This window comes from Prinia subflava, chromosome 12 (assembly GCF_021018805.1).
Source record: "Prinia subflava isolate CZ2003 ecotype Zambia chromosome 12, Cam_Psub_1.2, whole genome shotgun sequence".
NCBI lineage: Eukaryota > Metazoa > Chordata > Aves > Passeriformes > Cisticolidae > Prinia > Prinia subflava.
In genome coordinates this window covers 9480301-9506412 of record NC_086258.1, presented here as the reverse complement: position 1 = coordinate 9506412, position 26112 = coordinate 9480301, and the positions used below count along the sequence as shown (strand labels likewise).

The window sequence follows — 26112 nt, the reverse complement described above, 5'->3', positions numbered from 1 at the left end:
ATCAATGTTGAGGGGAATGGCAGAGCCCTGGGAGAGGATTTTGGCCTGGGTGGTGCCCCTGGGCAGGTGCCGGTTCCTGACAGGAACAGGGGGAGGGTTGTCCCGGCTGGTGCCCAGTGCCCAGCCTGGCTCCAGCGCTGCTGAGCTCAGGAATAGCCACAGGTCCTCTCCATCTCCCGACTCATTTCAATGCAGCCAGCCTGTCTTCCACCTCTCCCGGAGGAGCTAATTATGATGATGTTAATGAGGCAGAGGTGCTGATGCTGCCCAGGGTTTTAATGACTTTCCTCCAAGTTTTCTGCTTTTACTGGAGGCAGAAGGGTTGTTTGTAAGAACCGGTGGGGGCAGGAGCAGGCCTGGCTGTCAGACCCCCCGAGCATGTGAAGGGGAAGTGGTGGAGCCAGGCCAGGGCTAAAATACTACTGGGAGCAAATTTCATCGATCTCTTTGGGGAGGCAGATAAGACAGGTTTGTGTGTGCATGTGGCATGTGCCAGGATGCTCTAAAAGCTGGAAATGACTGAGTAGAGGTGCTGGAGCACTTATGTAAAATATCTAAATAAATCTTTAATATTTCTAATTGCAAATGTACATAAATTGCACAGCCACATCAGTTCTTTGAACACCAACAACTTTCTCTGTACATTATTACATAGTTTAAAAGGAGCTGAAGGAGATTCAGCAAACACTTCCACTTTGCTTTTTTGTTTTTTAAACATACTTACAAAAAAAGATTTGTTTTTCTTTATAAGAGGATATAAAACATAGCGACTGCTTATCAGGAACAAGTATCAGCCTAAGCAGATATACAGAGAGAGGTATATCTTAAGACACAGTGATGTATGATAAAGGAATATGTGAACATGGAGGCTGCACTCTGGGGTACTGGTAGCTGATGCAGAGCCACATGGCATTTACAGCAATGTCACAGCTCAGGTGATCTGTGAAAGTCAATGCTTGAACGTGACACCCTTTTCCAAAGCGTGGTTGTTTCTGGATGTTGTGCAACGCCCTCAGGATTGGATTTGGTTTGGAAAGCCCATGAGCTGCATGTTCTGGTGCTGCTGCTGTCCTCTCGCTCCTCCCCCCGTGTGATTTTCCCCAAGGGAGAAGGAAAAGGCAGCAGTTTTCTGTGCGGGGTCAGAGCAGGGCGGTGCCACTGCCTGAGCCTCCTGCTGAGCAGCCTCTGAAACAGCCCTGAGGCTCAGAGACCGGCTGGGGATGGGCGGGGAGTGTCCCTTCCTGTGGCCACCTCGGGGAGCTCCTGGTGGCCGTGAGGCCGTGGCTCTGCCCCACACCAGGTCCCAGGCCTGGATTGCTTTGAACACAAACCTCTGGGAGGAGGTGACCCCAGCAGTCCCTGCAGGGAGGAAGGACGGAGCGTCCGCCCAAGGACAGTGTCACCCAAGTGCCCACCCAAGGACAGTGTCACAGGTGTTCCCTTTGGGCTTTTGCTTTGTGTCTCCAGGCAAGGCTGTGTGGAGGGCAGGGGCCGTGGTGGAGCTGCTGGGCCCCCTGGTCACAGGCTGCTGTCAGAAAGGCCTCGCCCTGGGGCTGCTCCCCCTGCCCTGGGATCACTGAGGGGAATGAGCCCCTTCCCGATCAGACCCCTGGGCCACAGCCTGTGGCTCTCCTGGCTGAACACCTCAGTGCATTTGCCATCTGTGACTGAAAATCCTCTCCTTGTCCATCACAGAACAGATGTCAGCACATTTTCTATTGCATCTGGGTGTGGACATTAGGAACAGAAAAAAGCCTATGAGCTATCTGATCTTCGGGAATCATTGATTGTTTGCTGATTGCTTTCCTAGGAGAGCCTGTGACACCTCACTGAGGTCCAGCAAGTCCCCTTTGCCCTTTAGAAATATTCAAGGTAGCAGAGCCTGTGTCCTGCAACCTTGCAGCAACCTCTGGGACTGGCACCCAGACCAGAGGGTTCCACGTGTTCTCACAGTGCAATCAGTGCTTTACAGCTGCAAAAGCAGAAAACAAAACCAACCAGACTCAAATGACAATGCAAAGTGACACCAGACTCTTTGGATGGTGGCAGGATTTGCTTAAACTGGTGCAAAAGGGGCTGGTGAGTACACTGTAGTACTAGATGGCATGGGGAAGGACTGGGCTCCCTCCCAGCTTTTGGCACTGAAGCCATAATCCCTGTCCAGAATGACGATACTTACAGTCTGCAGAGACCTTGGGATACTGGTCAGTCTGCCTCATCCCCCTTCACACAAAACCGCTCATTTTTTCGGGAGCATTCACTACAGTTTAACAAAACCCCAAATCAAAACTCTTAAAACAGAATCTTTGAGGTGGGCCCACCACAAATCTGGATCCATGGGTTTGCTCCCTTCCCTCAGATCCCCCAGGGAGAAGGCTGGAATTGGAACGTGGGTCTGGATCCAGATTTGGCAGCCCGAGCCCACCTCTCCAACACAGCAGTGAGCTACAGCCAAATCCCGACCGAATAAGCAGCACCAGAAGTAAGTTACTATATACAACTGTTAGTAAGATAGATACGGTACAGTAAACACTGAGAACATTTACAAAAAAATATTAAGACTTGTATTAAGATAAAAATTGGAGTGTTTTTGCTTTGTTTACACTTTGACGAGTTTGCACTAGAACAGCCTCTTACTGTAGAAAGCGCAAGAACCAGAAAGGAAGTGGAGCCGATGACAGAACCTTGGGGACAGTGGTGTTTGCTCTGGTGCTGCAGCACCTCTCGGGATCCAGGTATTGCTGTGCCAGGTACCAGCTCCGGGGCCGTGGCAGGGGACACGCGGGGCTCCCGCACTCACACACACACACACGCACACACACAGAGAAATGTACAGCTCATAAATAACAGAAACACAAACGGAACACAACTGAGCCTGGACCTGAACACCTGCCCCCAAACCTTCTCAGGGGAGGGTCACGCTTAGGTCCAGTTGTTGACAGTTGAGGGAAAGGAAACAGGGAAAAACGGGGGAATCTCTACTGAAATAAGACTCCGTCCTGATTAAATTTCTTTTTGTACTGGCTCGGGAAACTAAGCAACAACTCCAGAAGATGTTGGCACTGGAACTTTTAAGATTTTAATAACTGGCTGTGGAAGGATTTAAGCATTCCTGCTATTTCAGCAGAACAATGTGTTCAGTAATTTGCAAGTTTGAGGGTAACCAGGAGTTTGTGACAGATCGGGGTGGGGGGGATCAGTGCCTTGGCTTGTGGTTGAGGAGAAGATTAAGATGTACTGTGCTTAGCTTCAGCACTAAACAATTGGTTTGTGGGTGTTTCTTTTTCCAGCTCTTACGGAGAGCACTGACTGCATCCCAAAATTACTTCCATGTATGAATGGAAACGTCGCTGGTGGGGCGCCCGCCCCGTGCCCTGTTAGCGTTTCCATTCCTCTATGTCACTTCTGTCTTGAAAAACTCCAGTCTCTCGCAACACAAATACTTAGAATTCAGCTCTAAACAGGCATCTTAGGGCAAAAGCGTTTAAAATAGTCTTTTTTGCAGGGTTCTTATCATGTATTTGACTCTGAGACAGTGGCAGGCATAAACCTACGTACCCAACGGTTCACAGTACCCTGTATATTCCTAACCTGTCTGGGTCTTTCTCCAGTTGTAACCTTGTCAGATTTGTGAGGTTCTTCAAAGCCATCTGTGCTAGTCTCCAAAATTCAAAGGTGACTGTACTTGCCATAAGTACTGAGTTATGTCATTGCTCTGAGGAGCTCCGTGTGGGGTCTGCTGTGTGCTGCACCCCTCGGCAGGTGTTGGCGGGGTGTGGAGACCTCAGTGCAACACATTCGCTCCTCCTGGGCTTGGCCCAGGGCTTCCAGGGACCAGAAAAACGTGTAGGAAAAAGAGCATCTTTAATTTTGCAAACGATTGCATGAGGAAGAATGCTGTTAAGGAGCCTTACGGCTGTGGGGCAGCACGGCAATGCAGAGCTTACTGGCAAAGTGTCCTGCTCAAGCAGCCTGGGAAGTGTGAGGCTGGAGACGGTACCTAAGCAGAGCAGAGCTCAGGGAGCGTCCTAGTCCCTTGGGCTGTACATTTACACATGGCAGGAGGAGCTAGGACAGGCGTTGAGCAGGGTGTTAACCTTTAGAGGGAGCATAGGCAGATGTCCTGTACACTGTACACTGTCATCCGTATCTCAGAGAAACCTCTGGCTCTCGGTACGAGGGACCTGCTCTGAGAGTGGGACTTGTGCAGGACTAACTGCAAGAACCACACACCCACAAACACAGCGTGGTGGCAGGTCAGCGGCACGACCCCCGTGAAGGGGCGCCCCCTCCGCTGAGCACAGCGTGTCTGTGCCGAAGCTGTTTCGGCGCTGGGAAAGTCTAATCCTGGCTTATGCCTGCACAGTGCTCCTGACAAGGGGCCTTTCCGTGGTGGCTGCTGTTCTTGGTGGTTACTCCCTTATGACCATGTTTTACATTCTTCAAGCCGGTTAATTTCCATGCAGTGCTCATTCCCAATTTAAAGAGGACAGTATTCCAGAAAATGGGATCTTTTTTTTTCTAATGCATACTGTGAAAGAAAAGAAATACAATTACCGATCTTCATGGTTCTTCAGGGCTTTTTCTTGTTTCTTTGTCTTTCTCCCCAGAAATAGTAAAACTCTCAGCACAGAGCATTCCATCCCCACAATGAACCCTTGATCAAGCAGGAAGCTGCCACTCCACGTAGCCCCTCACTCCCCCTCTACCACAACAGGCACCAGCAAATCCAGCCCCTGTCCCTCAATCACAGCTCAGGGACCAAGCTCAGGCAACATTCACTTTATTCTGTGGTGGGAAGTGTGCATGGGACAGTGCCTGGGGCTATTGCTTACAAAACTCTTCCCCTTTATTTAGGAGAGAGCAGAAGCTGTCAAGAGGAATCGAGTTGCCATTCACCAGCTGCCAGCTCCTCCCTCCACTCCTGTGCCAGAGCCTTGCTCTGCGCCCCTGGGCTGCCCAGGGACCCCCAGCAGCACCAGTCCTGCCCCCTTGCCACCGGGGTTCCCCACACAGCACCCCTTTGGCCACCACACCGCCCTGACCTTCCATCTGCACTGTGCTCCCTGTATGGGCGGAGTTAATTAAACACTAATTAGCTGCATCAATGCCCTGTGGATGCTGGAAAAGTCAGTGGCCTCACAAAAGCCACCAGGAAGGCTGCTGGGCTCGGCTGGGGTTCACTTTGGGAGGGCTGTGCTCCAGGGGGAGTCACAGGAGGAGCGGGCCAGGCTTTGCTGCCGTCCCTCGGACGCTACATCCAGCAGCACACTTGAACTGGACTTACTGGGCCCCTGCCTGCTGCAGGCTCTGCCCAGCTCCCTTCATTTCGCTTACTGCAATGACAAGGACGTTACTCCTTGCTGGGAGGGGTGAGGCATATCCTTTGGGCAGTTTAGAAGGAAAAGGTTACTTTTGTTTAAACATTAAACACTGATTCAAATCCAACAGTGACAGCGATTCTCAAATATATGTTATTTCCTTATGCCACTCATCTCACACTCGACATTCCCGTCCCTCAAAGTGCTGGCAGGACATCTCCCAGCAGGGTCAGTCGGCGCCGTCCGCAGTAAGGAGCTGGTGCTCGGGGAGCAGCCGTTCTCTGAAGCCGCGGCTCACGCCCGCTGCGCACGGTCCCTCCGGCCAGGCCTCTCCTGCGGCAGCGCCCTCCGCGCGTTAACAATTACTGCTGTTTCTGAATTCTCCATTCTCTGTAATCTGCAATTTAGTTGGGTTTGTGGGGGAGATCCCATTACGTGTCTGCATGCTGTACCTCTCTTTCAGCTGAGTAAGGGCACTCATTAGCCGTGCGTTGGCAGCATCCAGGGAAGCAATGCGTTTCTCCTGCAAGCAAACGGGCAGAGGGCACAGTCAGTGGAAAGGCACCAGCCCTGCCCCTCTGGGATGTCAGCCCACAACAGTGACCCAGAGGCCCTTTGGATCAGGACCTTTCTCTTTGGCATTCTCAGGGGGGGTTTTAAGTGCTACACAGCACTTTTTGAAATCCGCAGGGCTACAAATATCTCCTGCCTGTGCAATGTGAGCTACATTTATTTTAGGATCCTGATGAGAATGGAGGTAACACAGTTGCTCTAATTATTCCGTTATACACTGTACTGTTTGCTCTAACTCAGCTGTTACAAAGATGGTAGGATTCCATTTCTAAACCCAAACTCTCCCAAGATAGTTATTCCTGTCAGTGTTTAATTAGTGTAAATTAATAGTTTAAATGACTTGTAGCCTCCCAGGCTGTCTTTGATGGCAGCTCTTGCTGATTACAGTATTGTTAGGATGGGAGCAAGAGCTTCCATGTTGCAGCCTGATTCTACCACTCCTGTTCCTTGTGACACTGAACAAGTGTCACCCTCCTGTGACTGCCGTGAGCAGAGGAACAGACCAGCTCAGAGGCACAGCAGTTGCTTGTGTGTAACTCTGAAAGTCAGAGTATGCACACGTCCAACCCATGTACAGCCTGAGGTGCCCAAAGGAGAACAGCAGAGAGCGTGCAGGGCATGGTCAGAACCTCACATGTACCCCACGAGGTGCAGGGACAGGAGAAGGGCCCAGAGCTGCTGCGAGGCTGCAGGTACCACCACTGACACCTCAGGGACACCCTGGGTCTGCTCGGCTCTGCTGGAGCACAGGACAGATTGGGATGGATGATTTAGCAGCTTTGAACAAACTGCTCCCCAGAAAAGCTGGGTTGTTTTACAAAGTTACTGTGTCTCCCTTTTATTAGCTATACAGTGAATTAGTCCCGCGTTGTGACTCTCAAGTGATCAATAGGGTTGTTAAGTGTAAGGCCAGAATATACTATCACTTCTAAGCCACAAAGCTGTGGGGAGGCCTGGTTGCTGGGGACATGGTGGTCTCTGTTAGACAGACTAAAAGATTATGGGCTGGATTTGCATATTCTCTTTTCCAAGCACAGTGGCTTGCATCCATCATGTGATGCTCCTCTTCCACTGTAATTGATTGCAGTAACTGAGCTTCCCAATCCTGCAAATCACAACCCAAAGGCTGAAGAAACATGTTGGCTTGGCTGTGGGCAGGCTGTGTGTTCCCTGTGTCCAGGTCCTGTTCTGATGATGCAGGCATTACTGGGACACGAAGCACCACGCAATGCTCCAGGGGGTGTGATCCTTTCACTGAGTGAGTTGTGGGCACACTCCCTCCCCAGACTGCCACCCCACGCCTGTTGTGCCATGCTCCAAGGCTGCAAACAGCTGTGACAGTCACGAGGCACTCACCTGTGCATCAATAATCTTCTGCTTGGAATCCACAGCAGCCTGCATTTCAGCGTGGTCCTTCTTTAACTCCTCCTCAACTGACATCAGTCTGGGAGCCGTGCACACAAGAAAAATTACATTGGCTGGGCTCTGCTAAGCCCAGGTATTACCCTCACACTCTGCCTCCTACCCACAAACCAAGCTTTTTCCTTGGCTCTTACTCTTCCCTGGAGCTCTCTCTAGCGGAGTGCCCCAAAGCTGAAGTGACACAGCACAGTGAAGGCTGACCCAGTGGTGAGGGCTGGCTGAAAGCACTAAGTGGGCTTGGCTCAGGTAAAAGTGAAACCAGCTGCATTGAAACAGTCCTGGACAAACGTAAACACCTTTCCCACTGGGTGGGAGAAGGGATTTAGAGTTACAAGTAGGGATGTTGAAGAGATCCATAGCTATATGAACAGAACAAGCCTGCCAGAGCCTCCAAGCTCTCCCCTCCTAAAGTTCTGCCCTTGTGCATCAGGAAAATGTTGGGCTTTTCCTTGTCCCAAGTAACACTGAGGGAAAAACTCCTCTGTGAAACCTGCCTGCACCTCCAAAGAATCCTGATTGTCCTGAGAAGGGGTGAGCTCTAATGCCAGCCAAGCTGCTCTGCCTTGCTGCCATCCCCGGCACTCCCATTTCCCTGTACCTGCTGATGATGCCCTTCATCTGGATCTCCTTGTCCTCCTGCTGCCTCCGGAGCCGCTCCTCGCTCTCCTCCAGCCTGGCCTGGTACTCCAGCACCAGCTTCTGCGTGGTCTCCTCCTGGCATTTGAAGCGAGTCTCGTATTCCTCCAGCTTCTTGTTGGAGATGCGGAGCTTGTCCTGCAGCACCACCAGGTCCTGCTGGTACTGGGCGTGCAGGGACAGACACAGGAGGAGAAAACACACGTGGCACGTTACCTCGTAGGGCTTGCCCTGGCAGGGTTTCCCCCACACCCGCTCACGCCCCTGTCCTTGTATCAGACTATAGCTGCAAACCCGTGTCAGACAACCCCGCTCGCCGACACCTCCTCTTCCGTCTCCTCGGCGGCGCCGGGGGCGATGCCGGGTCCGCGGGGCGGGCAGGTCGCTGGCAGGTCAGAGAGGGGCTGTTAGCAGAGTCTGGCATTTCACAGGGGAAATGCAGGTTAGAGCAGGCCAGCGGCTCACACCGACAGCGCGGGGCTCGCACAGGCAGGAGAGGCAGCAGCCGTGGGGTTTGGGGTTCACGCAGGAGCTCTTCTGTCTGCAGCAATAAACGGGGGGCTGTGGCCAGGCTGGGCACCCAGCACCAGCTGCAGTGACAAATGCAGGATGCTGCTGTCTCATCACCCTTCATCGAGGGGCACAGAGCACTCCTGCCTTCTGGGGCCCAGCGTTTAACTCACATCTCAAACCAGGGTTCAGTCCAAGAAGAGCTGCTGCATGAAGCCAAGACCCCACAGTTGTATTGTTATTTGGGTAAGCTATAAATCAGCAGCAGAATCACATAAAGCAATTTAAAAAATTAAGAGCTTTTGGGCTTGGTAAAACTGGGTTCAGCTATTGTGGCAGCACAGCATTCAGTAAACTGGTTTTGCTAAAGGAAAATCCAGTGAGGGTGTGAACAGGAAAACTGCCTTAATTTCAAAAAAATGTATTTGGACATAGTCTTTTAAGGAAGCATCTCAACTGGAATAACTTTAGAATAATTAATATGCAGCTAATAATGTGGCAAGCTGCTTTAAAGAGTCAGATACAGGAAAAAGGCTTCCATCTCAGTCAGGAAGGCAGTTAAAGCTACAAGTGGTATTAGTGAACTGAGAGAAGTGCACTCTGTTGTGTCCCTTTGGCCATCATACCTGGGTAGGCACTGCAGTGATGGCTTGGGTCATGTCCCAGGTCTGAGAGTCCTCCTGGACCGTGGGACCCCAGACCAGGCTGGTGCTGGGGCCTGGCCAGCACTCCACTCACAGCAAAAGGAACTGCAGCTCCCAAGCACTGAAAACTTAGGGAGCTGATGGTCTTGCTGAATGCCAAAGTGCCGGAGCGAGGCGGTTTTCCTTTAGCAAAGCTCTTACTGCAGCACAGGAACATCACGGTTTGCACATGGAACCTGAAGCAATGAGGGAACAAAGCACCCGTACAGCTGCACAGAAGCACTAAAGTCAGACAGCAAGGAGTTGCTTGAAGAGGAAAGATTAAATACCTACCCTAGCCTTAAAATAGGAGCAGCGTAAGTGAGCTCAGAGGAGAGCAGGAGAGGCCTCAGAGCCCGAAGGAGTCGCTCCTGTCTCTAGAACACTTGTCTCATTCTCAGTTACCATTCAGGTCTTACAGTAATGGGGAGAGAGGTTATGCTAATGGTGATCTTGAATGTCAGTGACTGATGGGACAGCAGAGTAAGGAAAGATGCTGCATGGCAATGAGACAGCCTGGGCCAGGGCTCTCACTGGGCTTGGGGCAGGCGCTGGGATACTGCAGTGCCATCAGAGTCTGTCACCCCATCACTGCCTGCCCTGCACCCAGTCAGGATGGGCTGAACCCACAAAACTGCCCTGATCTTCCTGGGGCAGCGGGGAGCTGCTACCGTGTACCTCCCAGCTCCTAGGACACCTGCCCTCAGCATTCTCCTTGGATTTAAGAGAGGACAAAGAGACCAGGAAGACTATTGGAACAAAAGCAGGAACATGCCTGCACTAGGAAACAGGACAGGGGCTTAGGGAAGGGTGATGCCTGTAGTGCTGCTGTGACAGAAGAGAAGCACATTGAGGAAACATTCCAAATGCTGTTGGTGCTCAAGTGCCACAATCCTGGCAGAGCCAGGCTGCTGGGAAAGATTCTTGTAGAAGCAGCAATCAGCAAAGATGGGATTTTCCTACCTTCTGACTGCTGGATCCTCATTTTTATCCTTATTTTTCACCCTAGCCAGGCCTACTTTGTCTCTTCCCAGCTTCTCCCACCCTAGACTCGCTCAGGAAGGAGAGGAAGGGAGCAGCACCCCTCTGCTTTAGAGGCACAGGGCCTCTGTGGGCCCAGGGGCTCAGACTGAATAGTCTGCCCTTGGCTTCCTGGCAGACCCCTGACTAGCCAGGCCCTGATCTGTGTGACACTGCCATAAGCTCGTGGAAGTGCCACAGAGTCACCCCAGGCACCACTTTTGTCTCTGAGACCAAAATCTGGACTTAATTTTTAGGTCTGTGAACAGCTTTTTGATATGGAGGCTGCTTCCTGCTCCATGTCCCTGTTTATGGGACATGCCTGTGCCTTACTCCATCTCTTTTACAGGGGTGCCTCTTCTACTGTTCAAGCTTTCTTCCAGCAGCTGGGTCAGTTGGAATGGGGAGAGTAAGAGGCACTGCGTGGCTGCAGAGTTTGTTTCAGGGCAGCATCAACATCTGATTCCTGGCTCCTGTCTCTTACTTGCTTTCATCAGAAGGTGATTCCAGTCACTGAGTGTGAAAACCTCCCAAACTTTCCCCAAAAGTTCCCTGTGATGCTGAGTAGGACAGGGAGCAACCTGGCCCCCTCTCTCCTGGGCAGGGACTTGCACACAGCCCACCTTCTCCCCAGGGTGCTCAGGGAATGACATTCAAGGAAATCCTCTCTCTATTCAGAAACTTGTTTCAATCCAATCAGGTTTTACCTTTTCTGCTTGGCTGAGCTCGTCCTTATTCCTGAGCTTATCCCTGTGCTTGGAATCTGGGTCAATGCTTTCATCTTCTAAAAACTGCATGTTCATATTCAAAAGCCAAGCAGCAGTGCGGTCCAGGGCATTGGGGTTCACAGGAGAAGGGGCCTACAATGAAACAATGATACAACCATGACAAAAGAAAAACCTGTAACACAAATGGTCATGAAACTGGAGGGAGAAGGTTTCCTTCCAAGCAGGCCCTCTCCCATGCTGCTCAGACAGCAGTGAGCCAGGCTGAGCTACCAGAGCAGCTGGAGCTGGAGCAGGAACAACTCCTGGTCCACAGTGGGACATTACTTTGGGTCGAGCAGTGGGAGCCTGCTCAGAGTCACGGCCCCAGTGTCTGAGCAGATCCTGTCACCTCTCAGGACATGACCTGCGAAGGCGCTGAGCTGCAGGAGAGCAGAGTGGCTGGATGTGGTTTGTTCACTCCATGAGCAGAGTTCTCACAAGGCTTCATCTTGTCCGTGGATTCCATAAAACAAGATCTGAAAACTGAAATGCTCCTTATGACCATGCAGGTGCCTTCTCAGAGAAGAAAAGTTTCTTTTCAGCTGAGGCTACACTAAGGATGCTGAAGAGGTCTAAATGCTCAGTATCACTTACAGCAGCGATGTTCCATGGTCAGTGAGCTCCAGTCACATCTGCTGCCTTTCAGTCCTGGCCTGGGCAGGGACTGCCAGTGGCACTGCCTAAATATTTTCCAACCATATTACAAGGAAGTCACTCTTCAGCTGTTTCACTTCCATCCTGCCTTGTTATAAGCTGCAGTAAACAGTCACATGAACACACGGGATCTGGATGACTTGGTCATTCAAGTTAATGACTTGGGAACTCAAGTTAACAAATCAGAAATATCAGAAATCTTCTCCTTCATTCCAGCCTCGGATAGAGAAACCCAGTCACTGTCAGGCAGCAGAACAGGAGGTTGTGTGTCAGAAGGAGTGGAGACTGGTTTGATCTCCTCACTGCGGTCAGGGGCTTTCCCATGCAATCTTCCAGTCTGGTCTTCTACCGCCACAGTTATGAATCTGAAGTATCAGACTTGGCTCATGAACATCACTTGCTACAAATCCTCACGCTGCCACCATGCAAATAAAACGTGCAGAGTGAGGGTGGGAGAGGCATTCTGAGACTTCAGGTCTGAAGAGAAACTTCGAGAGGACCACAGGGGTGAGTGGAGGAATCTTCTGGGAAGAAAACCTGGCCAGGGCTTTCTGATGGCCACATGGAGCATCCTTGTCTTTCCGGAAGAATGACTGCTACAACCAGGCGTGTGTTCCTTGCACAGCTCTGTGCCCTCTGTCCCTAACGAGCATTGATTGTGTTACACAAAGGCTGCTGCACGGCGCCGCTAATGCCAGCGCTTATGGATCGATACCGGAGTCACGGAGCAGCCCCTGACAGGAGCACCAACAGCAGCACGGGCCAGGCCCCACAGCTGCTGCACTGAGTGCTGGAGAAGGGCCTGAGCTAACCAGGGTCTGGGAGCAGTGGGCTCTTGCTGCTTGTCCAGTTTCTGTGTTTGCTTTTCTTTCAAAACTCTTCCTTCAGGCACAGAGATCTGACTGTGACAATGTTCTGTAGGGCTGGTTTTGAAATGTAGAGTGAATAAATGAGCACTATAAAATGGCCCTAGGCCTGTGACCTACTGCCTTCCATTTTTACCTCCATGGACACTGGAATGGAATTCTGTGCAGCCCAGCCTGTGGTCTGGGATCACTGCAGAGCTCTGCACAGGAACGTTGCTCTCAGCTCCTTCCTCCCCGCTCCTACGGGAGGGTCTCACAGAGCAAACAGGAATGTCCAGGAGCGCCACGGCCCCGCTGGGATGGGAGCAGCAGCAGGGAGGCTCCCAGGTACAGATCAGGGTCTGCTCCAAGCCTGGGAGATGGCGCGGGGTTGACTATGGCATGGGATGAGAGCCTGGGCATGGAGAGGCAAAGCAGTGACAAGATGGTAGCGCAGGACAGCGGCATGGCTGCCATTGCCCTCGAGCCTCTGCCACCTACCGCCGTCACATTCCAGTGTGCCAGTGACGGAGGGACACCGGGCGTGGACGCTGCTCTGTGCTCCTGTCCCTGGAGGGCCTCAGTCCCGGGCCAGAGGTGCCAGAGCCCAGGTACATCCCCATGTGCAATGCCACTATGGGGTTGGCACTGATGTGGCAGCTCAGAGCCACATCCCCTCCCATGGCAGCAATCTCCACGGGCTAACCCCACCTGGCCCTTTCAGTGCCAGGGCCTGGACAGCCCGAACTCACCTGTTTGTGCATCGTGCGCTGCTTCATCTCGGGGCTGTCACCCTTGGAGGAGGAGGACTGCTGCCGGAGCCGCGCCCCGCTGCCGGGCCAGTCGGGCGACGAGGACATCATGCTGCCGCTGGAGGGTCGCTGGTACTGCACCGTGTTGAGCAGGGAGGGCGGCGTGCGGCCGCGGCTGACGGGCGGCGGCGGCGGGGGCGGCTGGTCGATGCGGCGCTGCGGCCCCGCGCTGTTCTGCCGCGGCATGGTGGGCTGCCCGCCCTTCTCGGTCAGCGACAGCTGCCGCCGCGCCAGCTCCCCCGGCCGGCGCGAGAAGTCCTCGCCGGCGGCGGGGCCGGCGAAGCCGTGCTTGTTGGCCGTCAGCTCCTCGCTGTTGCTGTGGGAGCTGAGCGAGCTGTGGCACTCGGAGCCGGAGTCGCCCAGGCCGCGGGGGGACAGCGGCAGCCCGGCGGCCATCTGGTACACGGGGTTCTGGAAGGACAGCGGCGCCAGCAGCTGGGGCCGGCCGGGCGCGCTCTCGCCGCTGGGCGTGGTGGGGGTCTGGCCCACCCGGCGCACGGTGGCCATGCCCGTCACGCAGTTCTGCTGAGTCCGTGTGGTCCATACGCCCTGCAACTGCCCCAGGGACGACTGACTGTCATTGAGGGAGTCGGCCGTGCCGGGCGCGTTGGCCCCACTGTCCAAGAGCCGATTGTCCTGCAAGTCCACCATGGACAAACTCTTGCTGCCATTAGACATCTGCACGTCGGGCTCATTGGCCTCTGAGTAACTGGAGCTTCGGGCAGGCGAGGGCTGGGCCCCAGCAGACCTTGTGACAAAAAACAAGTCCTTGTTTTCAGGGGTTGGAGATGGTAACCGTGTGAAATCTATCAGACTGCGGGGAAGTCAGTGCATAAGGAAGAGGAGAGGAAAACAAAACAAAAAAGAAGAGTTGTGAATGCTGCACCGGAGCAGGAAAACGAAATCACTCAGAAATCAGGGTGGCGCAGCTGTGTGGGACAGGGATGGGGACAGGGACAGGACCCAGCCCCAGCGGGAGCAGGGACAGGGCTGGCCCAGCTGGGGATGGTGTGAGGAGTGGGGAGAGCACTGTGGAGCCCTGGGCTGGCCTGGGAACGGGCAGGGGAGTGAGGACAGTGCACACAGGGCACTGCACTGTCAGAGGCTCAGGGACACACTCCTGGGAGCTGCCCTGCTCTGGCTCAGCGTGTGTCACCCTTCCTGCTCCCAAAGGCTGTATCCACGCCAGCCCCGTGTCCCCTGCTCTGCACGTGGGCAGCGAGCTCCTGTGGGCACACTGGGCAGCATTTGGACAGCACAGGACACCCTGGGGCCGGGTCCACCCCAGGCCTGCCAGGTCAGGGAGCGCTCACACAGCTGAGCTAAAGCCTGGCAGCTGAAGGTTATCCCCCCACTCCTGCTGCAATGCTCATTCATGCAATATTGATTTCTTGGGGATAGGAAGAGAGAGCTTTGCAGTAGCTTAATGTGAATATTCTGCTGATCAAAGATGGTGCATTGTAAGCAAGTATTGGGGGGGAAGCATATTGTCAGAGATCCTCCATAGCACTGGATTTAAATAATTGCACCTCATGCTGGGAGGCACTAGAGATGAAAGCTCTGATTAGAGCAAGTCCAGTGCCATTGCTGCCTTTCATTCCTAATTAAATTGTTAAATATTATGCAGTTTCCACTTACAAACTATTTTACTAACACAGTCTTTCCGTTTGTGTGGGCTCCATTTCATTTTCCACCAACAGAAACATTAGAGGTCTGCAAAAGCCTCATCCTCCCCACAAATGAAGCTCCTTACCTAATTGGGCCAAAAAGTATGTAGGTGACTGTGTCTGTGAATCACTGCTCAGCAGTGAAAACTCTCAGTTTTATAAAAAATGGACAAAGTAGACTGAAATTCCTTGTGGGGCCTCTACAGCCTGGATAGTTCCGGAACCATCCAGGTTTGGATCTCAGGGAAGTCAGCACACAGCCTGCTTCATGCAAAGGTGGGCAAAGCCAATCCTGCACCTCTCTCATAGCCCTTAACAACACCTCCCATCACCTCAAGGTCCTCAAAGGATGAACACTTTGCTTCTGCAGCCACATCTCAACAGCTGAGACCAGAACCACAAGGTTCCTGATTTCCAGACCACATCCTGAGTTTTGGCTCTCAAGGGGCCCAGGATGGAGCCATGGACTGGCACCAGCAGCCACTGCTCTCTCTAGAGTCAGAGCTGAACTACAGCCAGCACCAGTTCTGCAATGGGAGAGCCTGGTTGGTGGATCAGGCACCCTGCACCGTGTCCTGCCTGTCCCTGTGGGAATTTCCGTATGTCCCTGGTGAGGGCCAGGCCCCGTTGGTCTCTTACCCAGATAAGTCATTCTCAATGACCATTTTCTGCAGCCCTGCAGAGATGCTGTTGCCAGCACTGGGCGTGGAGGCGGCGTGGTCGGCCGTGACCGACACCTGCACGCAGGCCGGGTTACTGAGAGCGGCGTTCACGTCCCGCAGGATCCGCGGCAGCGGCCCCAGTTTGGTGGCAGTGCCCTGGGCAGAAAGGAGAGAAAAATTACCACCACCATCTTGTGCTTTTTGCTAGAGAACCGTGAGCATTGCCAGTTGCTGGACAGGCTCTTTAGGGAATTACATGAACAACATTTTCTCCGTTATTCCCGCCCCCAAAGCTGTCCCTGCCACTCCCTGGATACCTGCTCCAGTTGGGAAATGACTTCCCAGAGCAGTGAGTGCAACGTGGACAGTTCCCGGCCCAGGTCAATGTAGCCCTCAAAGCCAGCTGTGTTTGAGATGGTTTCGGGATTGGAAATCTCCAGGAGAAATCTCTGCATGTTTGTCCATTCGTGTTCCAGGAACTGATTCATAAAGGACATGTATTCCTCTTTGCTGCCAAACCTGTTGAGAAAGCAACACAGATTTCAGCTAAATCCAGGAGAAAAAAGTGCAGTCCATGGAAAGGGCAGGTACAACAAACACAGCTAAGAACCCTCTTCTGGCATCTCAACCCTTTCAAGCCTTTGGGATCCCTGGGCTGTGAGCAGGCACCTGGGACACCTCACTAACCATGGAACCAAAATTAACACCAGCCCTATCCAGCTAAGCCCTCCTCAGTGTGGGACCTGCACAGCAGAAACAAAGGTGAAAGCAGGAGAAACAAAGGAGTTCTTGGTAACCCAGTGTCTCACTGCTGGGTCAGGGCACAGCCTGCAGAAACAGGACCTGTCACTGGGAATCAAGACGCTGTCACAGCAATCACTCTCAGCTGACTGGAGCCCAGTGAAGGTCGGGAGCAGGAATCCTGCACTCTCCAGCAATGCCAGCACAACTGCTCTGGGATCAGCCTGGAGAGCCACCCCTGCAGCTGGGCCAGCCCCACTGTCCCCTCGGGCTTCCTGCCACCTCCTTCTGCCCTCCAAGCTCTCTGTCCTCAGTCTTCTGTCTGATGCAGAGCACGACAGGGAGGGCCTCGTGGCTGGACTGTCCTGGCAGCAGCTGGGGCTGTGCCAGTTCCATGGGACAGGCTCGGCCCAGTGCCATGCACAGGGCAGCTCGGCTTGATCGCTTCAGCTTGACTAATGTCAGCTTAGTTAAAGAGCCTTTCCTGCAAAGTGCCGGAAATATGAAAACCCTTTAGTTAGGGATTGGTCAGGAATACAGAGAATTTCTGTCATCTAGTGTAACACACTTGTTCATCTCCTGCCGGTGTCTGCAGGCACGTCTGTGCGTTCCTCACTGTGAGTGTGAGCACTAAGCCAGTTTCCAGATCTAAGGAGCTTTAGACAGAAACTGTCCATTCATGTTTCAAAAAGCTCATCATTTTGTTATCAGAGCTCAGGATAAGTAGCTCAGAGCTACAGCCAGTAGAAAGATTTTCAGAAATCTCTCGCTTTGTTTCCATCAAACCAATGGGCTTAGAAATTGATGGTGTCCCTGTTCTCAGGCCTTGCCAGTTCAGTCAGCTGCATTTTAATGGCAGAGAAGGTCCCAGAGCTCAGAGGAGGGATGGAACAGTTCCCAGGCTGAGCACATCACTACTGCTGATCGGGTTCTGGTCCTACACCCACAGGACATCACAGGACAAAGTCCTCACTGCCACCCCGCTGCTCGTCCATGTGGTCAAAACAGCCTGTTTTCCTGCCCATAAAACATGTCCTGTTTTGGAAACTTGAGTGATCTCCCTGACCTGACAGTGAGGGAACGAGTCCCAGAGAGATGTGGGGAAAAAGCCAACAGGAAGCAGACAGGTCCTTTCCAGCGAGGAAGGGAGTGGCCAGTGTGGGGCTCTGTGCCGGCGCCTGGCTCTGCCCACGCAGCCGGAGGTCCCGTCCCCAGCCCTGCCCTGCCCACAGCCCGCTTACTTGGCGAAGTTGGCGAGGTTCTGCGTGACCTTGGCGATGAGGGTCAGGGTGCGCGCGGTGCGGTCGTCGGGGTACTCCTGGAGCAGGCTGAACAGCGACGGGGACATGATGGCCGGGCACAGGAACCGCAGGAACAGCGAGGCGCTGATCAGGCGCTCGCTGATGTCGGGCCGGCCTCGGTTGCTGCACTCTTGTCTCCACGAGGCAAAAACTTCTTTGAGCTCTCTTGGGAAGACACTGGAATGACACAAGGACAGGCAGTGTCTGTCAGGGTTGGAGTGTCAGGAGTCTCAACCCACACAGGGGAAAAAGCAAAGCTGCTCTGTAAAGATGTGAGAGAAGCAGCTTCTATTGGACCTTACGCTGGCTGCCAAGACCCCAGAAAACTGGAAAGACTGGGATATGAAGCAAACTGTGCACAGAAGCTCTTCAGGACTCGGTGGCTGTGCTGTGGGGTGCTCTGAGCTGGAGGAATCTCAGCCAGCAATGAGAGCATCTCCTGAAGAATCACCAGCAGCACTGGAATTTCTGGCACAGCTGGAGCTTGGAGGGAGGTCTGTGCAAACTGGAATACTTCTGTTCAAGCACCTGGATCAAATCCCACTGTGCCTAGTACAAACACAGAGCCCCACAGGAGTTACTCCAGCCTTGTAGCTGCACAGACCTCAGCCTGCCTTTCCTGGATGCCAGAATTCCCTGGGGCCAGCAGACACTCACTGCAGCAGCCCTTATCGCCAGAGAACTGCTGCCTGTTCCTGCTCGGCCCTCCCCAGCTCCCTGCTCCCACCTTATCCTGTTCCCAGCACGTGTTATTTATTCAGCTGGAGACTCCCACCCCAAAGCAGGCTGGCACTGCGCTGCCACTGGTCCTGGTGCCCCTGGCACAGATCCCTTGCCCTGGCCAGGCAGCAGTGTCCTTGTGTCACACCCAGAGCTGTTCCCTGACAGTGGGGGTACAACAGCAAGTGAGGGGACTGGGCTCCATTTCAGGCCATCTGACCTCCTGACACAGCGGTGACACTCCACGGAAGTGCCTGGAAAATGCTGCCTCCTGTTCAGCCTCTGCCCTGTGCTGCCTTCACACTTTCACCCTCATGAACTTTTTTTACCCTGAGCTCTACAGATAACATTAGCCAACGCTTTGGATAAATTCTCTTCTGTCTTTGGCTTGATCCACACAATTGGACAAAACCCTTTCACTTCGTGGTATCTGCCCAGAAACAGGAGAATCCTTTAAGCAATTTGAAGCTTGAATGATCAGGACAGGTTGTGCAGTGACTGGAGAGCAAACCCCTGAAATGCAGCACCCGCACGTTCCCGTCGCAGGCTGGAGCCTGTGAAGGTTTAATCGTGTCACAGCGGATGGAATTCGGATCGTTGGCTTTATGTGACAAATGGGCCTGTAATTCATTACCCAACTTCCCAGTAACGAGCTTCCACATGCTGAAATTCTGCTTACTCTGAAACTTTCCAGATGTCCAAATTATGTCATAATTATAACAATTTTCGGTTATTGTGAACCTCTTTCCTCTCCCTGACTCTCTCCACAGATGAGCACACACACTCCAGTGCTCTATTTAAAGCAGGATCAGTGGCTGTTGGGATACCTTGGCCAATCCCAACACTCATCAGCCCAATTAATCCCCAAGAACCGCTGAGCTCAAAGGACTGAGGGGAAACCACTCAGAGCAGCAGCTCAGCTGCCCCAGCCTTCCTTGGAAAGGCAGGATGAGAGGAACAAACTTCCTGTGCATTCCTGACTTTCCCTGGGTCACTTTTCCAGCCTATTTTTAGAGTGACCTTTGAGTGCTGCTTTGGGTATTTTTAGGAAGACATTAATTCAAACCATTATGACCCACTGCGGACTGTAAGTGGTGAATCCCTCCTGGGAGAGCAGGTAAACGCCACGCCTGAGTCAGAGTAATTAACTGGCCAAGGATAAGGAATAGGATACCTGTAAAGAACCTGCCCTCGGTGTACCTGTGGCAGATAATGGCAGCCTGAGTGAGCCTCTTGCTCCCTCTTTCTCCTGAGCAGGATCAGGAAAAGCAGTTCCCTTCCTGGCTTCCAGGAGGGCTCACTCAGTATCTTGGGAGATTATTTATAATGAGTTTTCTAACCTCAACACAACAGCTAGGAGAAGTGAGAAAACAAGAAATCCTCGTTCTCAAAGACCTCCTTCCTCCAATATTATCCCTCGTTGATGCTTTGCAACAGCAGTGTTCTACTAAATAAATACATTAATAAAAACTAAGCCCAGATTTTAAGCAGGAAGGCTGAAAATGCAGCAGTGACACAAAAATGCCCCCTCTCTCATGATCAGGACCAAAGGCTCTGAGGATGCTAGCAAAAAAATAGCAAATACTTTTATTTCTTCAAGTAAAGAGAGTCCCAAGTCCATCTCTTTCCCCTTTGAGGTCAGCTCTGCAGGCAGCAGCTGTCACAGACCCAGGGACTCCTGGCTGCCAGTCCCAGCAGGAGCAGCACAAGCACAGCTGTGCCCAAGCTCCCCAGCAGGATCCACTGCCTCCCGCCAGCCCATTTGGGATACTCGGGCCTGTCCCAACCAGTTGCAAGAACCTTCACCCTGAGAACAAACAACTCGGAAATGCCTCCAGCTGCATACCAGGCCTTGGGCCAAGGAGGCAAAGGGCTCCCATCACCCAGCAACCGCCCAGGGCTGGGAGAGAGAGGGGTTAATCCAGAGGAATGTGGGATGCTAAGCCAAGCAGGGAGAACAGCATCCTCCTCCCAGCTCCAGCACTCTGCAAGCAGAGAACATCTGCCCAAACAAAAGCTGCCTGTGCTGGGGCAGCTCCTCACAGGTGCCACAGCTCCTGCCTGCTGCAGGATTTCCGGGCTTTGCCGGGTGCTCCTGGAGGTGCAGATCTGTCAGTCCCATCCAGACTGACTTGTGTCATGGGTGGAAGATCCAGGACATGCATGTCTGCCCTTTATTCCAGCATTTCATACACATTAAGCATCAAGTACCTCTGAACTGGTCCCACTCAGTGTTCCTTGACTCCACTGCCCTGTCCCTGTGCCCCAGTGACCCTTCAGCACCTCTGGAAACAACCGGGCCAGAGGATCTGGGAGGTGCCACATCCCCAGAGCAGACAGTCCAGACTGCAGAGCCCCACAGCTCCCCTGCACAGCTCTGCCAGAGCCACAGACAGGTCCCAGCTCCTGCAGGCACAGCCCTCCACGAGGAGGGAGAGCCACTGCTGGATACTCACCAGTAGGAGTTGATGATCTTGCAGAAGGCCAGCTCGCAGCACATCTTCAGGTTGCCCTGGTGTTCAGGGAGGTCTGAAGATGAACACTTGCTGGGATCCACCTCACAGTTTTCATCCGATTCATACAGTGCCTTGATGAACTCCCCTGTAAAACAGAGTTGGTGATGGGTTTGGAGACAGGAGAAGTGCAGCCTTCAAGCAGCTCTGGTCCCAAACCCCAGTGCCCGTGCAGCTCCTGGCACCCCAGGAGCCAGGAGAGCCTGGCAGTTCCGTGGGTGCACACCCAGCACATCCCATCCCTGTCCCTGTGGCTCTGGGATATTGCACCAGGGCTGTGCTGCCCCTGCAGCGCTCCAGAGGGGCTCCCTGGGGCTAGTGCAGGAGGAAGGAGGCTGCAGCCCTGTAATGACTGGAGCACAGCCTGCTACTGCAGCCTGTGCCTGCCCTGGTGCTGACAAACCACTGAGATTCACAGGAGAAATAGGTCATTAAAGGGAAGAAACAATTTACTTGGTTTATTTTGAGCTGAACATCACATAAAACGAAATTAAGATATTTCCTTGAGTTTTCCTGTGTTCCCCTTTGCTGCCTGGCTGCTCCTCCTCACCCTTGCAGAGGCTCACACTGAGCTGCTCCACCAGCTTCTGCTCCTGTGCCACCTTTCACCCTTGGGCACAGGGTTGGGGGGTCAGTCCTTCATCCCAGCAGTGACTGGGGATGGGGGGGGTAACAGGGACCAGGAGGCAGCGTTTAGCTTGGCTGATGATCTGGGAGAAAAGTTTGCTTTGGTTTTCTTCTAATTCCAGTTGGTTTGCTCCTAATTCCTGACTCTCTTGGATTTTCCCATCCTGTTTTTTCCCCATTCCAATCTGCATTCCTTCCCTATTGCCAAAACAAATTTTAATTACATACTGGAGAGCCTCTCCAGTGCATTTTCAGCTCTGCCAGGGAGCTCTGGAGCTGCTCTGCTTGCCTGCAGGTGATGCCTGCTGTTCTTACCTGGCCCCATCACCTGCTCCATGGTTCCAAGGACAGTGCCACGCTGCCCTGGGGCACCTTGTGACATGCAGGTGACTCATCTCTCTGGGAAAAGGTCACTCAGAACCAGCAGCCCACAGTGAACCCCAGGCTCGTCCTGGAGATGGAACTGGCCTGGCAGCAGTGAGCCCCCAAAAGGGAATATTTCAAAATTCTCTGATATCATTAATCTCCTGGCTTTTGAGAATTTTTATGAGTAATCTACTTACAGACTTGCCTTCAACTAGAAAGTATTACAAGGCAGAAATAAATAACATTCCTTCTGCTATTCTTGTGGGCTCTCTGCCTGAATTTGCTCAATTATTTCCCTTTCCTCAAGGTTTTCATTATTATTATTATTATTATTATTCTCTTAATAAAGTATTTATGCTTCTTTGCTCCTTGCTAAAATGATACAAATCCACTAGCAGGAACCCAACATACTGAAAAATTTAACACCTCAATAGAAACTCTGCTCGTGCTGCCCTGGGATGTGAATCCAATGGGAGCTCACAGAGCTTCCACGGCAGCCTCTCCTCATCCTTGTGCTCTGTTCCCTGCATGCAGCAATTCCTTCCTGACCTGCCCACAAGCACAAGCTTCTAATTATTTTCATTTGCATCAAGAGAAGTATTTTTGGAGCCATAAACAGAGTCAGCACTTGGAAAAAAAAACCCACCAGGAGGGTTGTGAGTGCTGGGTGATGCGGGAGGCAGCATCCCCGCGGCTCGGGAGATCTCCTGTGACTGGGCAGCGCTGCAGGGCCTGCAGGGCTCCGGCAGGGCTGCAGGGGCAGCGGCGCTCAGCCCGTGGCAGCAGCACCCAGACAGGCAGAGAACTCCTTCAGGCACCCGCTCGGTGTCTCCTCAAAAGCAGACGGAGGCGCCAGCTCTGCGGGCACCTTCACCTGGCAGCAGGGAGCTGCCCACTGCGGGCACGGCCCTGTCCAGGCTCGGACCTGCTGCTGGGGAAACCCTCCAGCAGGAGAGCGCTGGGGCCTCTGGTGGCCATCAGGGCTCAGGGGACGTCCCCACCGTGCAGCTTGGAGACCTCCTCTGGCGAGACTGCCAACGCTCTGTACGTACCTAAGGCATCTTGTAAGTATTTCTGTCCCACCAGCTTCAGGTATTCTTCGATTGCTTTGGTGGCCAGTGTGTTCTCCCTGAAAATGAGATGCTCATTCTCACCACAGCGATCAACTTCAGACATCATCAGGTCAGTCAAGAAATCCTGGAAAGCAAAGCCCATGGTGGGTCACCACGCACTGGCACTGGTTCCGCAGAGCTGCAGCTCCCCAGCCCCGAGAGCTCCCACCTGTGAGACACCCGAGGGACTGCAGGTGATCCTGTGTGAACACGCTGCCTCACCACCTGCCCAAATTCCCTCAGAGATGAGAAGAAATAAACCTCTGGAGAGCCTCAGCTCTTGCACCCCAACAGTGCCTCATCCCAGACCTGCATCTGCCTCTCCATTGGTGCTGCTGTGTGGCTGCTTTTGTGTCAGCCTCACGCTGTGGGGACAAAACCTTTTCTCCCCTGTTAAAGGTGGCTGTGTTTGGTGTCCAACTGCACTGGCTGCAAACCAGGGCCATGCTCGATGTCATGGCTGTACCCAGTTAATGGCTGAGACACAAGCCTCTGATACGCACTGAGATACTCAAATTTCCCATTTCCTCCCTATTCATGAGATAAACAGCACTGACAGCGCCCATTTTGGGCACATTCTTGGTCTGATGTGCACACAACCAAATCCATGGGATGTGATAATCCCTTGTGCTGCAGAGCAATGGAAGGGGTGAGCTGGAGCAGCCCCTGTATCAGTCTGCCCTCAGCTGCAAATTCCAGAGCCAAAACAGCGTTTTAGAGCTCCAGGTCTGCTTCAGCCGCAGCATTCACTGAGCAGGGCGTGGGGAGCTCCAGTGCACGCTGCTGATGTGGGTGTGCTGCAGCCTGGTCCAGGAGGAGTGCCAGGCACCTGCTAACGCTGATCCCTGTGCTCTGCACTGCCAGTGGGCACAGCAGCGCTGCCTGCTCCTCCTGGCTGTGCCAGGTGCTGAGGTGTCACCACTCACCTCAGTGACAATGGCAAGAGGCTGCTGGCACTGTGCAAACACCCACGTTGACCCTCTGACTGCCCCCATGCAGGAGACACAGAAATGATGACACTCACGTTCATCCACCTCCACAACCAAGGGCACCTTCTTAGACTCCTTTCCATTAAAACAACATAATCTGCTTAGTAATAACCTTCCACTGAGAAATTCATTTCCCCTCACAGCCTGTTCCTGGCAGGGGCAGCAGGAGCCCCCCAGGCTGCCACACAGTGCCCCAGGTCCTGTCCCTGATGTCCCCAAGTACAGCAGAGCTGCCATGGTCCAGCCTGCTCCAACCCACACTGGGAGAGGGGACATCAGATCCCCCTCCCTGCCAGTGGCTGGATGGGAGCTTTGCATCAGAGGCAAGTTGCTCTGTTTCATTTTTCACATGGACATCTCTGGATTGAAACTTTAATCAAGGTTCAACAGCTTTCCCTGAACCCAGAAGACCCAAATAATTTAATCACAGCCCCTCCATCACTGTGCTCCTGTCCCAGGCAAAGGCAAGCCCTGGGGCAGGCAGGTACATCCCTGTGTAGGAGCACAGGAGGAGGGGAGGTGACACCCCTGCAGTACCAACGATCCACGGCTCCCACCCTCCCACAACACCCACTGGGACCAACACACTGCCTTGACCTTCCCCCAAAACCCTCCAAAAAAGCCAGAGGAGGAGCTTTGGGCTAAAAAAAAAAAGTCACTTCCATTATTTCTTTAGCCAGAAGATGCCCTTCCTCAAATCCTGCTATGTCTGCAATGCTCCAGCAGCTGCAGAGGCAAAAATCCCTCCTGGAAGCAAAGCACGCGCCTCCCTCTGCTATTTTCTCTCATTTTGCCCTTTTTATCAGCCAAGCTGGAATGAAACTTTAAACCCCGCTCAAATCCCGTTAGCAGCTATCTGGGTAACTCTATCACCTTTATCTTCCCGGGGCTCTCCCAGGGTACGTTTCAATTCCAAGCCACCGCTCAGGCTGACACAAGGTGCTGATTCTTAATTAGCAGCCGCTGACCTTGGCTTTGCTTGATTCTCTTTCCTGTCACTTTCCCAACATACTAATTATCTCAGGAACACTGAGTTTTACAGCGTCTCTTAGCCAAGTGTTTGCTTTTCCCCCTCTTGTCAGCTGAGCACTGGCTGCCGAGTCCTGGACACCCAGGGCCAAGTGGGAGCCAGAGTTAAAGTGAATTTGGGTGACTACAGAATTCTCTAGAATTTAAAACGAGGCAGGATTCCTTGGCAGGGCTCAACACAAAGCCGGAAAAGATCCCCTGGAAATCTCTGCTGCTGTTATTACTCCCCATGGAGCATCTGCAGCTCAACAGCTGGGAAAAGGAGCCCTTGTCTCCCAAGTGGAAAGGAAAGCTGCTGAAGTCCCAGAGAACTCCATTATGCACAGCACCCAAAGCTGAGGAGCAGCATTGCAGAATCCGGCCCTGCAACTGAGCAGGGAAAGAGGGGAGAGCCCAGGACACGGGGCAGGATTCTCCCTGTCCCTGCAGGTCTGGGCTGCAGGACCTGGCCCTGGGATGTGTCGGGGGTCGATATTCCCTCAGAGAGCGTCCTTGGGCACGTTCCTCTGCAGGGGCTGCTCTGGGCAGCTCCGGGGCCAGGGAAAGGCCCTGGGCCACTTCCCATGACATCCTCCCACTTCTGCCCCAGGGCCACCGGCCAGACCTTCACTCCCTCCCTTCCCTCCACACAGAAAAGCCACATCGGCTCTGGATCACACTTCTGCTATCTCTGCCTTAAGTACTCCAGCAGCCAGCACTCAGAAGACACAAATGGAATGCAAATACTTGTGGAATCCCTCCGGGGGCCTCACTCACCCACATACAAGGTCCTGAATAAAATGCAATAACTAAAGCCAATAAAACTCCCTGTTTCTGAGCAGCAGAGATCAGCAGGGGGTTGTTTTCAGTTAGGGCCCCTGGCAATGGAAGAAAATAAGATGCTTTATTTCATTACATGGGAGTCGAGAGGGGAAGGAAGAGGTCTACAGCCAAAATTAAGGGCTGTGGCCGTGTTCTTCAGGCTTGTTCCCATGTTTATTTTAAGGCTTTTTGCTTCAGACTGGACGGATCTGAACCTGTGTGACCCCAGTAGCTGCACATATGCTGATAAAGAAGAGCAATTCATAAATAAATAAATTCAGAGCATGACAGCACAAGGCTGCACTGGTCTGCACTCTGCACATAAAGCAGCCCGATGCAGG

General features: G+C 53.0%; 1 protein-coding gene across 11 annotated transcripts in view; it reads right to left on the bottom strand.

Moving 5' to 3' along the window:
- Nucleotides 1–2252: 2252 nt before the first annotated feature.
- DAB2IP (DAB2 interacting protein) overlaps nt 2253–26112 on the bottom strand; it is a 154827-nt gene continuing 130967 nt past the window's right edge. For 9 of the 11 annotated variants that reach the window (XM_063409533.1, XM_063409528.1, XM_063409532.1 and 6 more), the window contains 10 exons: nt 22893–23037; nt 20791–20935; nt 17555–17791; nt 15890–16091; nt 15550–15728; nt 13184–14057; nt 10873–11025; nt 7915–8117; nt 7251–7338; nt 2253–5844 (listed from right to left, as the gene is read on the bottom strand). In XM_063409533.1, the coding sequence (XP_063265603.1) occupies nt 5677–5844; nt 7251–7338; nt 7915–8117; nt 10873–11025; nt 13184–14057; nt 15550–15728; nt 15890–16091; nt 17555–17791; nt 20791–20935; nt 22893–23037 (2394 nt within the window). In that variant the 3' untranslated portion in view covers nt 2253–5676. The remainder of the gene's footprint in view (nt 5845–7250; nt 7339–7914; nt 8118–10872; nt 11026–13183; nt 14058–15549; nt 15729–15889; nt 16092–17554; nt 17792–20790; nt 20936–22892; nt 23038–26112) is intronic. The other 2 variants (XM_063409531.1, XM_063409529.1) reach the window with 2 other exon arrangements.